The 17539-nt window shown below is 38.3% G+C and overlaps 1 protein-coding gene across 1 annotated transcript in view; it reads right to left on the bottom strand.

Moving 5' to 3' along the window:
- The window catches only part of COL11A1 (collagen type XI alpha 1 chain), a 239140-nt gene that overhangs the window by 151226 nt on the left and 70375 nt on the right, over positions 1-17539 (bottom strand). The window contains exons 6-13 of the mRNA XM_032797054.2: positions 16147-16263; positions 15421-15531; positions 12603-12857; positions 7464-7526; positions 5654-5695; positions 5170-5232; positions 3728-3802; positions 175-258 (exon numbers count right to left, since the gene is read on the bottom strand). Coding sequence (XP_032652945.1) covers positions 175-258; positions 3728-3802; positions 5170-5232; positions 5654-5695; positions 7464-7526; positions 12603-12857; positions 15421-15531; positions 16147-16263 — 810 coding nt within the window. The remainder of the gene's footprint in view (positions 1-174; positions 259-3727; positions 3803-5169; positions 5233-5653; positions 5696-7463; positions 7527-12602; positions 12858-15420; positions 15532-16146; positions 16264-17539) is intronic.

Consider the following 17539-nt stretch of genomic DNA (forward strand, 5'->3'; position numbering starts at 1 on the left):
TGAAACGCTATTTTTCATTTCTGCTTTCAGGACTTCATTCAAATGTCTATATCGTCTGCATCGAGCTCACGTTTTCTTTCTCTCTCCCCGATATATACATTGTATAACAGGTAACTTCACACAAGTCTCCTCTATATTTGCAGCTTTATTTTTATTCCAGTTTAACATTCTTACCCTCGCCTGCTGAAGAATAGCTTGGGCTTGAGCTTCTTGAGCTGAGATTGTTGGGCCTTTCTCACCATCTCCACCAAAGCGGAACTACAAATATCACACAAAGAAAAAGAATTCACACTTAGCCAAGTTAGAAATACACTTGTTCACTGCAACTACAGAAAGTGCTGCTTAGGGTATTGGGCCAGATTCTTTACTCCACTTTCAATCTGGTGTCACTTCATTAAACTTCAACAGAGTGTAAAATAAGACCCACTCATTCCAGTATGAATATTAAGTTACCGTTAAAAGAATTTGAGCCCAGTTCTTCTCCCATATAAATAAAAGGTAAAATTTCTGTTGATTTCACTTGAATCCTTTTATTTTCATTTATACAATGGGCCATTAAAATGCCACATAGGAAACCAGAATGGATTCCTGTTTTTTGCCAAATTGTGCTAACAATGAAATGACACCAAAATCAATTAGTACCATGTAGCAAAAGCCAATACAACTTTAGTTAGTACCTGGAGAAATGCAATTCAATTGATGTCAGGATTTGATATGAAAACAGTTTAATATCTGATGTGGAATAGTTTATGCCCTTTCCTAAGTTCTCAACTTAAATGGATGTTTAAGATGTACACAAGGCTTTTAAATAAGAATTCAAATATTATTATCTAGACAGGTAGATATAACTGATATTGTGCATCACATAACATATAGAGAATATGTAAACCAGTCTAATCAGTCTAATTTCTCTAATTATAGTAATTATATACTAATTAATAAATGTACTAATTATAGCAGATATAAATGTTAACTGGAAAATAGTTTATTTCACTGTTCTCAATTATCCAAATTTACTGTGTCTTGAATGTGGTGATCATATTACTTTGTGGTGTTAAAACATGGAACCAGATCAATCCCATCTTCTGTCAACATCTGACTTTCTCCAAATTCAGTTAAATTGCCTTCTTAACAGAGCCAATTATAGTATTTTTAGCCTGGTCATGAAACAATTTTTGCTGTTGCATTTCTCCAAGTATAAATGATGTCTCTCTACTGCAATCACATCATTATGCAGAGGGAACGGTTTGTGGAAGGGACAGCAAGCTGATTCTATGGGGCACCTACAAAATGAAGTGATCTTTCATTATTATTATTATTATTAATTATTATTATTATTTGAAATGGGAAAAGGATCATCAAAATTCTGCCCCCAACACCCCTGCTTCCTACTGCAGAATGGAGGCCCCTCTTTGTGTTGGTGTTCATGTAGAATTGTCAACATTTACAGTAATAACGATCATAATTAATTAATAATAATCAAGTTGGAGCTGCCCAAATTAGCCAGGGGCACCTGGGGCCCATTAGGAGGTCTGTGTGCATTCTGGTGAATTCAAGCACTATGTAAGATGATGGATACCTACACACCTCACAGGGGAGGCATTTGCCCATGTTACAGATGGAGAAGCTAACACTGAAACATTAAGTGATTTGATTAAGTCCTTGAGATAGTCACTGTTACTGCAAAGATTAGAATGCAATACTGCCTTGTTCTTTGTCCTCTGCTTAGTCCATTAGACCAGGACAGGGTGCTGGGGGTGCTGAGAGCCATTGAACCAAACTGTAAACCCTGTATATAATGGAAACCATTTCAAATCAGGAGGTGCTGCAGCACCTATGTTTCTCATGCTATTGGACAGAACCGTCGTACTATGAGGATATACTGGCTGCTCAGCAGTGTAACTAGTGAAGGTGCAGGAAGTAAATAGGAAGGAGCTTGTGGCAGTTAACAGTGAGGGTGTCAGAAGTGTCCTGAAAAGTAAGGATCCTCACAAATGCAAATTTATTTTTGTACCTTCCAAAACTGAGGGACACATTTGATGGATCCAAGCCCTGGTGGCTATAGTGGGGACCATGAACAACCTGTGAAGTTCAGGATAATTGCAGTGACAGACTTTCAACTTCAATGACTGATTTATGTATTCAAGGCTATCTTTGCAAGGACAAGGGCTAAAAATGTTTTTTTTAATAAAAGCTGAGATTACCCTTACTATTTAGATGTTCCCTTTACAGTAAGAGGGTAGGGCAAACAAAATATTACAACAAGAGTATGTATTTTAAAGCTTGCTTTTCTTGTTAGGCTTTTTAGACAGGGATACTTTTCAAGAAAACTCCCATTATCAGTGCAGCTTCACTGGTGCTAGCAATGGTGGGACCATTGGTAGACAGGTCATCAGCATTTTTATCATCTATGTTCAGAGCAAGGTTAGATAACACAGTGGTAAAAATACCAGCTGTTGGTCTATACCAGCATACCAACTCTTCCTTGCAAGGCTGGAGCTACATCAGTGATACAGAAACAGCGAGAGATTTCCCTGAAATCTTTGCTATAGATAGTCTATTGAATAATGCAGTCTAAGCTGTGCTTAGGGCACTTGAAGACCTGACTTCAGTTCCTTGCTCTACCACAGACATCTGGTCTGGCCTTGGTAAGTCACTCAGGGCCTGATTTACACAGATCTAAAGATGCAGAGAGAGATGCATAGTGGGATGCACAAAAGTGTCTGAGCAGGTTGGCTATAGTTGATTTATTCCATCCTTGCCACACCTAGTAGAGCACACTGTTAAAAGTATGAAGTACCCTTCTCTGAAAGAGTGACTAGAGTTGGAAGAATAACTTGTGAATAATATTCCTGGGGAATAATGACATTTTTATCAAATAATTATTGGTGAATAAATGTTTCCCTCATTCTACTAATAATATCTTAGTAGAACTATACTGCAGGTGCCAGCTCAAAACACAGCTCTTTATAATAACCTTTCACCGATTGTTCTCTAAATAGAAAATAAACTTTCCACAAGCTTTCTTTCCTCATTCTTACTAACCAGTGATGTAGTTCCCAGATCCAGCAGCACAGCAGCAACTACAACCAATAAACAGTTCTATCCATCACATCTCACCAACTGTACTTCACTGTATTTGCAGTCTATTAATTCCTGTGACGGTAGCTGCTGCTCTTTATAGTGATTTACACTGATATATTGCCGTTCACACCAGCATACTATGCTACCTTTGGGCTTGTGCCTGCTCCTGAATCCTGTGGAGTTTTGCTATGGTCTCCAGTAGAAGCAGGATTGGGTTGAATATGTGTGCATACCAAAGGCCAATCTTGAAAGGTGCTGAGCATATTAAGTCAATTGAGACTTGAAGACAGGAAGCATATAGTGGTTTTGGCTTTCAGGTGTGCCACACCCAAATAATTTAAGACAGGTCGTGGAGAATAATACCATTGAAAATTATAAATGTATTTTAGCAGACTTAGTTCAATCACCCAGGTTTAAATTTGGCCAGGAAAAACAGGACTAACTCTTTTTCTCTTGTGAAAATTAGCAAGTGATCTTCAAGGATCACAAATGTTTAGAACCTCTGTTGTACATCTCTTTCCAAAGACAGAACTTGCTGTAGGACAGGAGATTTATTTTGTCTTTTTAATTCATTCCCCTTCTTTGGAAGCAAAAGCATAATTTAATATAAGTTTGACCACTCTGGAACCCTAACAGGACTTACCGGCAACATCAACATGGTACCTGGGGGACCAGGTAAACCATCAGCACCTGGCAGGCCAGGACGCCCTGATGGACCCTGTTAAATCAAAAGGAAATGGAGATTAATTAAACACATCTTGATAATTACAGGGCCACATGTATTCATTCTTGTAGGTTGTGAATACATTTCATATGTTTTTAAAAAAAACTATACTAAGTGGCATAAGCTAACTTTCTAAATGAGTCACTTTGTAATGCTTAAGAAGTAGGCTTTGATGCAGCACCAGGATCTGCTAGTACAAATCTCTGTATTCATATGGAATTCTAGTGAAATTATTAGGACTTTACAAGGGTAGACCCCAGTGCAGAAACATGACCTTGATGTGTCTATTGTGAGAGCTGTTTCATGTAGAATTTTACTGATCACTTACAACTTTACAAGCAAAAGGAATATTACCCCAAGTGATTTCATTATAATAATATTAAGATTCTGTGTTACATTATCAGTTTAAATCCATAAAGATATATGGAATTATTAAATCTATAAGAATAAAGGTTGAAGAAAAAATGCTTATGCCAGTCCATTTTCTACATGTAGGGTGTGTGCTATGATTTAGAATTCTAACAAAAATGTCAAATTATACAGTGAACAGTTGCTGTATTCTCAGTGCCTCCCAGAAACAAATATTTCATGAACATGCTAGACTTTTCAGTAAACTGTCACTGGTAAAGCTGAGTGACATTTATTTCATGGCTATTGCAATAGAAAATTTTCCTGAACTGAACACATTTAGGCTGTTATAAAATTGTACAAAAGGCCTACGAAAACACTGAAGACTTAAGTAAAGGCTGCATTAAATATATGACTTTAAAATGGGTTTTCTTAGACTATCATTTTAGGCATGACCACACCAGTTTTTTCAAGAACCATAACATGTAATGCTAACTAATAAGCTCTTTTGTCCTTGCACCATCGAAGATCACAATATGTCCAACATAGTTCACACAGACAGTATCCATTGTGTCTATCATTTCAGTGAAGATTTTGTTATTGTATATCACCTTTATTCATCGCTTCATTTGAGTGCTTTATTGTTCAAACATTTTGTTTAAATATCATTCAAATTTATATCAGAGATTTGCAACTGGATTTTTATGATTATTTAATTACATTTTAAAATCATTCACTCCAAAATAAAACAGTGAGATTGGGGTTAGATAGATACTATAATCTTAGAAATGCATCACAGGGACATTGCTTCTTTCTCCTGTGTTTTCACTATGTATTGCTACTGAAAAAGAAATATTGGTCAGATCCTCAGCTGGTGTAAACTGGTGCAGCTCCATGAACTACACTTTAGCTACTTCAATATACACTAGCTAAGCATCTGTTCCATTTAAATCTTACAATGATTAGAGCAAGATATACCATTAATAAACTAAATAATCCATATTTTGACTTACCCTCTCACCAGGGTCACCCGAAGGACCAGTGGGACCCTGTAAACCTGGGGGACCTGTAAGACCCTATGAAAAAACAGACCGTAATGCTGAATGACTGATTGTATCAGTGTGTTCAACTATTGTCTATAAAAAATTATGTTCATGTTTAAGACCCATAAATGATTATCTCCAAATAATAAGGCAGATTTTTTTCTATATAATGTATAGTCAGTTTTTTCAAAATTCTAGGCACCCACAATTGGGCCAGATTTTCAAAAGAGTTCTCTGCACTCTAGTGTGCTCACACTGAAAACACTTGAGCTGAGATCTTCTGTAAATCTTGCCCTATTCTACTGTGTTGAGTATATTCTACATATGAGAAATGTCTCTATTTTTAAATATGTCAAGTCATAACTACCAAAGCACAATGGACACACTGAATGCACTAAAATGAAACTATAATTAAACTATGAAAGCCAAACAAAATGAGAAAATATCCACTTACTGGAGGTCCTGCTGGTCCTGCTGGTCCTTCAACAAGCATCCCCTACAGAAAAAATGACACCAGACTCTTTATCTTTTAGAGAAAGTGTAAAAAGCAAAGAATAAATTACAATTGCAACAAATTAGCAAGGACTCTTATGACATTATAATCCTTATGTTTTCACTTCCATACCCATCTGTTTGTTCTCATCAAAGCACAACAAATCTGCTCTCCATAACTACTAAGGTTAACATTTTCTCTCAGGGACTATAATTTGTACTTTTCAGTGCAGCCATTGTAGCATATAAAATAATTGCACAGAAATTTCCTAAATTACCCTGAGCAATGTCACACTTTCTGTGCTACAAATTTTCAAGAAAAAAACATTAGCAGAACAGGCACAGTGATAACTCATATATGCTGTTTTAACATTATCCTGGTTTTGTTCCATTTTATGCAAGTACGGTTTTGCTGATGGCTTCCGAAGTCATCTAGTACAATTGGGAAGGAGCTGTACTCTACCTTATAGCTCTCCAACTTTAAAAGTGAGGAAGACTTACAGGTCTTGAAGATCTTGAATTACTTGTTTCATGGAGTTATGTGCATGTCTACAAACACACACACACTTATGATATCATCCAGAACCTTCTCCTGAAACTTTTGGTAACAAAGAACTGCTCTGAGGATTTTGCTCCAAGAGGAAATTCAAAATGGAATATTGGTGAAGCCTCTATTACTACAGTAGAAGCTTTAAAAATATTGGATTGGCTTCAGAAACTTCCTTTTTACACATTGATGTGTGAGTTTTTTTAGCATGGTACGCTGTATGCAGCCTGACTCACAACTAATTTTTAAAAAAATACTGCTAGAGAATTTAAGTATGGCAGAGGGGAATGACAGTAGTTTATAAGAACCAGATATTTTCTGGGATAATGAAGTCTGAGCTTTTCCATATCTCACTGTCATTGCATTTCATTCCTGACTTGCAACTCATTCTCTATTACCGTCTTTTGCCTTTTGTGACCAGTGACTTCTAGAAACACTAAGCTCTGTGATAATTGTAGTTTGTATCACAAAACTAAGACCTAATTAAAAATTACCACTCTTATTTCCACTCCAGTCAAATACGTTTGGAGAGCCATTCAGACTTCCAGAGGATTAAATGACAGTAGCACTCAGCTTCTGCTAGCCACTCTATAAACTTAAGACAAGATATTTCGGTATTTTTTTTAAAAGCAGGTTTATAATGTTCATCCAAACTACAATGCTACAACATAACTGTGTCTTAGCGTAGAAGCTGCTTCACTGCCTCCATTGCTATTCACAGCTGAAAGACATTCTTTAGGCTGCTCCCCTACCATTGCTAATGTTCACAAATTTGAATGTAGGATAAATAAGAGAGCATCATTATGTTGCTTCATGATGGTGCTACATGACCCTGTGCTGCTGTTTTTATGTATTCATGTTACAACATCAAAAGCAAGTTTTTCAGTAAACAAATATAGGGAGTTTTTTGGCTGTTCTCATGATGTGTGGGACAGTAAGGTGAAAACTAACAGGACCAATTCTTCTGAGGCTATTTTTTTCTTGTCTACAAAAAGGTTTAGTCTGTCGTAGGGACATCAGAGTTGGCCCAGTATATGGCAGAAGAAGGTGTGTCTGTGGGGCTCTTCTTTATCATTTGTGTTGCTAGTCCACAGAATAATACTGGAGGAGATCACACACAATATTCTGACTTCCTAGCCATAGGTGACATGGTTTGTCGCTGAAATAATTATCTATGAAAATCCCATGGCACTTCATAAAAGAAAATCTCCACCCACGTACTTACAGGTTCGACCACAGCTGGTTCTCCCTTCTGTCCTTTTTCTCCATAAGCACCATGCCCAGTTACCTGCCAAATGAAAAAAAAATGAAAATATGCATTAGGCCTAAGAACCCTGTGCATTCTGAGAAGCACAGACACTCTGTTATTTAAAACTAAAGCTGGAGTGGATTTGTGCCATGAAAAATGTATCACAAACACAAATCCTATCAAACGGAAGTGTTAAATACTAAAAAAACAGGTAATCAGTGGAATAACATTAATTATCTAACTAATCCTATACCATCTATAGCAGTAAAATTCCCAATGACTTTTTCAGTGGGACTTTGCATGAGGACTGCAGGATTAGATCCTAAAATTGTGTGTGTGTGTGGTGGGGGGAGGATATTATTTTTAATAAGCTTATGTTTGGCATATTACACTACAGGTGATGTGATCATACAGAGAATGGGACCTTCAGAAGGTCTTGTAGAGTGGCTGTACACTAAATCAAATGACTTTGGGCAGTGGTTCTCAAACTTTTGTATTGGTGACCCCTTTCACACAGCAAGCCTCTGAGTACGCCCTCCCCCCCCCCATATAAATTAAAAACACTTTTAAATATATTTAACACCATTATAAATGCTGGAGGCAAAGCGGAGTTTGGGATGGAGGCTGACAGTTTACGACCCCCAGTGTAATAACCTTGTGACCCCGTGAGGGGTCACAACCCCTAGTTTGAGAAACCCTGACTTTGGAGATGGTTGACCCACTGTGCCACGAGGAGGTGGGAAAATGTTCATGCTCCAAGGTTTGCAGCTGCAGAGGTGCTAGGGATGTGTGTGAAGGCAAGGGACTTTTGTAAAATAGCCTCTTGTCCCTCTAAGCATCCCCACTTGCATCCTTACTGCTCTCTTTGCATCATACTGAGGCAATGAAGAAGCAGGAGTGAATCTAGCCCTAGGGCTGCAGTTACTGTCTTGTGGCTCTATGAGTAATGGAACTAAGAGATGGAGGGAAGGAATGAGAAAAGAAAACTTGTTCTCCCACCTCCCCTGATTGTCATGGAGATAATTTCATTTAGCTGGGCCCCACTTTGTCACAGGCCAGCAGCTACATTTTGAACTAGGGTCACCACTCCTTAGGCCATACAGCCAGGCTAGATTTCTCAGGGCTCTCTTGTTACTCAGCCAAGAAGGAACCTGCCTTTCCTGCACTGGGAGGTCATTTCCCATGCCCCTAATTTCATTTCTTGTTGTCCAAATGCCATCTATAGCATCAAGACTAGCAAGAGTCTGGATATTTACCTTGAATTTTACTCAGGCTCTAGTCCTATATGTTTTTAAATAAGATATGGCACAATAGAGCAACAAAATCTAGCAACAACTATGATAGTAAAAATTAGGGGTTTGAAGTTTCAGAGAAGAATCACTCAATTAAATTGCGAGCCCATTAGGAAGAATTTTTAATGAATCGGTAAACTCAGGGGTTGTACCGTACGACTGGAGAATTGCTAACGTGGTTCCCATCTTCAAGAAAGGGAAAAAAAGTGATCCGAGAAACTATAGGCCTGTTAGTTTGACGTCTGTAGTATGTAAGGTCTTGGAAAAAATATTGAAGGAGAAAGAGTATAAAAGGACTTGAGGGTCAATGGTAAAAATGGGGAAAAACCAACAATTTACAACTGGTTTTACTAGAGGTAGTTCGTGCCAAAAACCAACCTGATTCCTGTCTTCGAGAGGCGACAGATTAAATTTAGACAAAGGAAATCAGTAATCTTAATTTACCTCGAATTTCAGTAAGGCATTGACAATGGTTCCATCTGGGGAATGTTAGTTAATTGGAAAAGATTGGGATGCAGTATGAAATTTGAAAGGTGGATTAGGGAATTGGTTAGGGAGACCCAACGGGTCGTACTGAAGGGTGAACTGTCAGGCTTGGAAGAAGGTACTAGTGGAAGTTCCTCAAGGATTGGTTTTGGGACCAATCTTATTTAACCTTTTTATTACTGACCTCGGCACAAGAGTGGGGAAATGTGCTAATAAAAGTTTTGCGGATGACACAAAGCTGGGGGTATTGCTAACAACAGAGAAGGACGCGGATAACCATACTAGAAGATCTGGCATGACCTTGTACAACTGGAGTAATAAGTTAGATAATTTTAATAGTGAAAATGCAAGTCATGCACTAGGGCATTAATAAAATGAGAATTTAGATTATCATCGGGGACCCATAGTTGGAAACAACAGAGGAGGAGAGGGACCTTGGGTAATTTGGTTAAATCAATGATGACTTGAGCCGCCATGGACCGCGATCATATAGGGCCGCATGAAAAAAGCAATGCGCGTTCAGGGTGATCCAGCGAGGTATTTCCAGCAAGATAAGGAGGTCTAGTACCGTTGTATAAGGCGCTGGTGGAGACCATTTCACTGGAGAATACGTAGTGCAGTTCTGCTCACCATGTTTAAGAAAGGGATGATTCACTAAACTGGAACAGGTTTCAGAGCATGGGCTCTCAGGATGACCCGAGGAATGGAAACACCTGCTTATGAAGAGAACTCAAAGAGCTAGAGCTTTGGTCTTAGCCTGAGCCAAAAAGGCTATGGCGGAGTATGCTGCTTATGTTATAATATCAGGGGATAAATTAGGGAGGGAGAGGAATTATTTAAGCTTAGTACTAATGTAGACACAAGGTCAAATGGTACAAACTGGACACTAGGAAGTTCAGACTTGAAATTAGACAAAGGTTTTCTAACCATTAGAGGAGTGAATTTCTGGAACAGCCTTCAAAGGGGAGTAGTGGGACAAAAGACATATCTGGCTTTAAGGCTAAGCTTGATAAATTTATGGAAGGGATGATATGATAGGATAGTTTAATTTTGGCAAATTGTTCTTGGATTATCAGCAGATAGGTGTGCTCAATGGTCTGCGATGGGATGTTGGATTGGATGGGATTACTGCACAGAATTCTTTCAATGACTGCTGGCTGGGGAGCCTTGGCCACATGCTCAGGGTTTAGCTGATTGCGCATATTTGGGGTCAGGAAGGAATTTTCCTCCAGGGCAGATTGGCAAAGGCTCTGGAGGTTTTTCGCCTTCCCCTGCAGCGTGGGGCATGGATCACTTTCTGGTGGATTCTCTGCTTGGTTTTTATAGAAGTGGATGGGTAGGGTTCTGTGGCCTGCTTTGTGCAGGAGGTCAGACTAGATGATCATATTGGTCCCTTCTGACCTATGAGTCTATGAGTCTATGAGTCTAATACTGTATGACATTGAAAATGAAGTGCTATGTTTATCTATATGTTTTTCTTTTTACCACTCTTTCCTCTTCCAGTAGGGCAGGGAAGCAAACATATACAGGTGTTTGGCCACACATTAGTAACACCAGTTAGACAGGAGACTTCACATTCTTTATCCATGACCCAAAGCCACTTATCTTGCCCAGCAACCAAGAAGAGAAGCTCTTACATAAATCCTACTCTCCATAAGTCTACAGAATAATGTATCATTTACCATATGGTATGAGTGAAAATAGCTCTATTCTCTGGGTATGTTTTCATTAACATTAAAGGGATTCATATGTAGGTATCATTAATACTTATGGAGGTTAAGAGCAAAAATAATTCATAACAGCAGAATATACCTCAATTTTGAGACTACAGAAGGGAGAGGTTTTTTCTCATTCATTTTTACACTGCTCGTTAAGATGTTACTAGTTAGTGGTATTACTCATGATTTGGTGGGGGGTGCTTAGCCTAAAATCTGCTAGGGGAGGCTGGGAGTTTTCTAATGAGACTCTAGTCTGCCATTATTTGATCCCTAATCCCTTTAGAATGCCTTGAAAAGGGGGCAGGGCTAACTCAAAGAGAACCAGGGTTTAAAAAGCCAAGTCCTAAGCAACCAGAGGTGCTAGCATACAGGGGCACCAAACAGAGGAGTTTTTCAAGGGAGACCTGCCTCAGTGCATCACCATCTGTATCAAGAAGATGATAAATCCAAACTAATATCACAGAGACATTGAGCATTTGCCTGCTAAACCCAGGGTTGTAAGTTCAATCCTCGAGGGGGCCATTTACGGAACTGGGGTAAAAATCTGTCTGGGGATTGGTCCTGCTTTGAGCAAGGGGGTGGACTAGATGACCTCCTGAGGTCCCTTCCAACCCTGATATTCTATGATTCTATGAGAGGAGCAAAGAAGCAGTCAATGGGATATAAAAGCCTGGACCTGAAGGTTAGTGGGGGGAACCAATTTCATGGCATGCCCCCATCATTTCCTAGGTAAGCCCCTGTTTCAGTTTATGTGCAGAATACCAGGACAGGTACAGAGCAAACACTGTACTCAGAATGCTCTCCTTCTACTACATGCAGGGGCTACCCAATCAGAAATCCAAATGGGAGTATTAGTTCCCTTTGCATTTTGTACCCTCCTGGGAGAAATGGGCAGTTTGCTACATTGAAGGGAATGGTAAAGCCAATAGATACTAACCAAATGATTCTGTCTGGGGGAGAAGAGGCCCTGTACAGCAGCAAAGAAGAGAAGGTCAACCCTGAGTATGATTCACAGGATCCACAGGATCATCCTGCTTTCCTATTGGAGCCTCAGAAAACATGGAGTTGGCAAGCCACTATCTGCAAGGCTATGGCTCTATCACTTTTGAGGGAAATATCAGTTAGCAACACTGCAGGGTTCTCCCACATGGGGTTCTGGCCTTCGCTTTCCCACTCTCATGGATTTTTTCACTGATGTGGCGCAGACACTCATACACATTTAAACAAATATTTAGCATAATAAATTATATTAGCTCAAAAACACTTATTTCATCATATAAAACTAATGAAAGTGATTATAATTCATACACTTATACCCATAAGTATGACTTCCATTGTTTCCCAGCTTTAGCACAACAAATAATAATTCCATTTGTTTCATGAGTTTTCCTTATACATTCCAGAAGAGAAAACAAAAGGAGTTTCAGTAATGTAAATGAAAATAACAGTTTAATCCAGAGCCCACTGAAGGTGATGGGGGTCTTCACATTAACTTCAATGGGCTTTGAATCAGGCTCTATATTCTCCAATAATTGACAGGAAAATCTAGACAATTATAAAAAAAAATTGCTAACTTCAATCAATCAAATACTACCACATTTTGCCTGTAACCAACTTACGCTTGTTTCTGTGATATCAGTCTCTGCTGGAACACCAGGACCAAACTCTTCATTTGTGGGATTGGTTGGCTTTTCTTCATATTCTTTATACTCATAAAAATCATATTCGCCTAATTCTCCATCTACCAGAAGATCAGATTCACTGAGGTCTACTCCTCTGCTTCCATATTCAGTATCCTCATTTTTTTTATGTTCTGAATCATAATCCTCTCCAGTTAGGTATTCTTCAGCAAATACTTCTTCAACAGGATTATGCTATTCATATATGCAGCAAAGTTTCAGGGAATAGGAGGAATATGTGGGTTACTGTTAGTAAAGCAATGTATGCATTTGGAGACTGACAGTGATGACTTGTCTAAAAGAAGACAGAACAGTAGAAAAACAGCATGTTGTCTTTTAATTAGATTCTGAAGAACTGGGAACCAGCCTTCCAAATTAATTAAAAGATCATTCTATGCACATGAGTATGTACAAAGAAGTAATTCATTCATACACTTTAATGGCATTTTTTCCCAAAACATTGAATCTATTACTGCATATGCAATACACTATGTGCATTTGCTCGCTCAGTGTTACTTCTTTGCCAAATACATCTAAGTTACCTTGCTTGGTTTCACATGTTTAATATCAAACATTCATGAATCATGTGGAGTCCAGTTAAACACATGCATCCCAATAAGCTGTTAACTAATTTAGGCTTGTTTAAACAATATCATTCTAATTTGTAATGTGCAGAAAGTGCAAGCATTTCTTTAGTTATGTATATCTTGTGTCAATAAATAACAGTGCCAAGCTAAATGTTTCAACTTTTTTCCCCCTTCTAATGTTTTTGCAGCATATCGATCACTCACAAAAGTCTTGGTTCACATCTTCCATAGCAGTTTATATATATTTTTTGGTTCAGTCTAGATTCCAACTGCAAAACTCATAGAAGATGAAGTTGAACATTTCTGAAAGCTTCCTTCCTCAATTATGTAAACAGTATAAAACCAAGCAATCAACTTATAAGCACTAAAGCTTTTTAGACAGCATCTTATCTCAGATGTACAAAGCAAATTGGAAAAAGACTATGGATTTTTAATAAGATTCTTGGAAGGAAGGTTTTGAAAGGATCTGGGCCAAAATATTGCACATATCAGCCATATGTCCTGGAATATTACACAGAGGTGAATTGATTTGTCCTCAAACAGTGCATCAGAAATCATTAACAATATATTGGTCTGATCATGATGGCATGGAAATAGATGGCAATTAAAACAGAAGGCCAAATTCTGATTTCATATCAATTTAACACCAGTGTAATTCTACTAACTACAATATAGTTATTTCTGATTTACATCAATGTAGATCATTTTTGGAAATCAAATACTTGTTTGCTTATGTGTGAAGACCTGAGTTCAGAGTTCTGGGTCAAATTTTGCTTTTATGTAAAATACCTGCAAGCCACTCCCACTGAAGAAAAATGTTGGCACTTTGAGTGGTTCTCGCTACAATAATGACATTGCAATATTGGCTAAATCATTGTAAATAATGCCCAGAGTTTATCTACGGCTCCCTCCAATTCTGATGTTGTTGATTTCATCAACTGTTGCAAAATAATCATAAAACCCTAGAATTCAGGTTTTGAAAGTAGAAAGTCTTGCTGTTCCCATTTCATTTGTAAGATGAACAAGACTGGAAGTAATGAAATCAATTTGCCTCTTTTCGTGTTCTTCATCAAGTTATTAAAATTTGTTGAACTGTTGGGTGGCTGTTTTCCAGTTCCACACCTGGAAAGAAGATGCTGAGCAATTTCAGCATTTCTTTTCATGTTCATATTGAATGAGCCATGATTGTAGCTTTAGGAAAAGAGTTATGTGGTTTTGTACATCTTTTGAAGCACTACATGTTCATTCTGAAAGGATTATGTAAAAGAAAACCTTTAAAAAATTTCTTGACCATAATAAGCCAGCACATTACTTAATGTTATTTTAAAATAATGAAGTAACATTCAGGCTTTTGGCTATGGCTGTCTAAAAGCATTCATTTTAGCAGGGTTTGTAATCATCATTTGATTTTTTTCATACACATAGCTCAAATATATAATTATTGACAAAAAACGAGCAAGTAATGTTCTGAAGGAATATAACCTTCACAGCATGCAAAAAAATTGTTTGTTCTTCTTTGTTCCTTGTTAAAGGAGATGATGGCTTTTAACTTGTTTCAACATGCTGCTATTTGCATGAAGGAAAATATTTACTTTCAAAAATTTCAGTTGGCTGAATATCAAAATAAGCAGTTTTAAGCAACAGCAAACCAGTGGTTAGTTTCCCTCTTTGCTTTGGTTCAGTATTAAAATTATAAAAGAGAATTTTAGAGGTCCAGCACATATTTTTCATATAGGAATTGATCCACCACAGCAGAGGTGCAGAATTTTGATCATATAAGGGTAAGATAAAAAGTGAAGAGTGAGATGGAGAGAACGGGAACCTGTTCCTGCTGTAAAGAGAGTAATGCTTTGCTACTCCTGCTGGGTAACAGGCATAAGGCCCAAAAGGGCATGTAGCTAAGTGCCTCATTTGTTGTCTGAGGATTTTACAGCATTTACTTGAGCAAACTAGAGCCAATTGGAGTTTTGCCCAAGAAAATATTGTGAGTTTTGAGCCTAGTTGCACATTGTTTAAGTCCCATCAATGAAAGTTACCCAGAGGCACACAGCAAGAAGTTTTCTCTTTCTTGTTCTTCCTTTTGTAAAAACAGAGAGTGATTGTGATGTGTTAGCTATTAAAACTTGATTTGTAGAGTAACTTTGCCTGTAGTTTTCCACAGTCCTCATTACCTCATTAGCTTCAGTTGTGTGCCTGGGAGCCTCAGTCTGGGAACCCTCTGAAATCCCATAGTCAGTTTCAGTCACGCTATACTCTTCTTGAAATTCATCAACAATATTGGCCTATGTTAAAAAGAAAATGCATTATTAAAAATGTAGAAAAAGGCAACTATTCAGCAGGAATCACTATTTAATCAGGTTATGGTATTAGCCACAGATGTATTCATCTAGTGGGGTTAGGGCTATTTATGTCTCATGATCAGAGATCTTCCAGTCTTGGCCTGGGAAAGATCTTGATTATTTCTTTGCTACCTTTACCCCTAGTTTGCCTTTTGCAGCTGCCTGGTAACTTTTCTTCTTCTTGGATGCAAAATTTTCAGATTTTTTTGTTGTGGCCTTTGTGGGTTTGTTCTTTGAGTTGGTGGCCACTGTCCTCTTCTTCTTTTTGGCTTTGGCTTTCTTTTTCTGAAAAATGTGGTGAAAGATGGAATGGGAAAACATAAATAAAATGAAAAAGAAATGCAGAAAGCATGAATGAAGGAAAAGGAAGCAAAGGAAAAATGAATGCTGTAAGTCTTGATGTCTTCCATTGCTAAGTGAAAACAAATGTTATGGATACACAAGAAAAGAGTGAGTGTAAGGAATATGATAAGTTTGATAAACAGATGACAGAAAATGACAAACCACATGACAGAGGACAGCAGGACACCACACAACAAATGGACCAGATTTTGTTACCTCTGTTTGTGTTATTGTCTCCTCGAATTGTGGGGGTCCCTCTGTTACCGTGTCAGACTCTTTATAATCTGCTTCCCCATACTCATAGTCATATTCGATTAAATCTTCAGTTGCGTACTACATTATAAATGGAAAAATGTCAGGCATTTCTATGTTAGTGGCAGCAAACTATATTAGCAGTATTGGAAAGCATCTTAACCTTTACTTGGGAGTAAAGTTTAAGGGGATTAAGGCAGCATAAACAATTCAACATAGTTATTCATTGAAAACGCACTCACTAGCAAGATTTCTTATTTTCTTTTTTATAATACAATTCAAAAGTAATGAAAAAGCAAGTACTGGTGACAGGAAAATGAGCTTCTTTATTGGGCTGAACAGAATAGTCAGCTATAATTTGGATTATGGGGAGTTCCCCACTGTCATTTAATGAAACCATATATTTGTATCTCTCTTCACATCACTCTACCTGGAATCCTCTCCCTACAAGCCCTCTGCAAAGAAGCAGCATACTTCCACAATCTATGATTTCTAGAAATGGTGTTCCATTTCCACTACTGAATTGTCACATCCTAAAAATAACATCTGGAAAGGCTGGACTTCCTGAAAAAGGTAACCAGAACAGCCATGACAGTGTCATACCATAAGTAGCCTGAATAGGAAAACAGCTAACTTCCTACTCAGGTCAGTGGCCTCTACCCCTCAAAACTGCCGAATGCCTGCATGGATTTGCAGTGTGGGGGGGATGGTACAAGTACACCTCCTCGACCCCCGCACATCTGGCAGCCATAGCTGCAGTCCATGCACTTCTCTGAGACTGAATTCTGCGACTGGACAGTGCCACTAGCAGCACTAGCCATATCAAATATGACAGTGGAGTGGAAGATGAGCTGGTAAACAACATAAATTTCGCACCTTTAAAGGGAGTGGCAATAGATATGCTCCTCTTGTATGCTGAGGAGCTCCTGGAGGCAGCGCAGCTCCACAGTGCTCTCGATGTCAGCCAGTGCCTTAAAGTCACAATTAAATTCAAAGACATGGAATCTTAACTAGTGTAAATTGTTGTAGCTCCATTGATTTAAATGAATCCACAACAATTTACGCCAGCTGAGAACTTGTCCCAAAGATTTTAAAAGAACAATTAGGTTTAGAATTAGCTCTTGTAGTGGCTTGACCATGAACTTAGGATCCAGGAATTCCTGGCTCTACCACTAACTTACTGGGCCAGAATATCAGATATAGCAGAGAGCCGCTCAGCACAGCTAAGGAAAGAAGGCAGCTTCATTAAAGTACCTTTGCATTTCTCTGTGCCTGGGATGGGTTTGCCCCATGCAGTAAATAAGAGCAGCCTCCAGGTTGCTAAAAACTCTGTGAGGTTGTAATGCCCCCTTAGGAA

The sequence above is a fragment of the Chelonoidis abingdonii genome, chromosome 7 (assembly GCF_003597395.2).
Source record: "Chelonoidis abingdonii isolate Lonesome George chromosome 7, CheloAbing_2.0, whole genome shotgun sequence".
In the NCBI taxonomy this organism is placed as follows: Eukaryota; Metazoa; Chordata; order Testudines; family Testudinidae; genus Chelonoidis; species Chelonoidis abingdonii.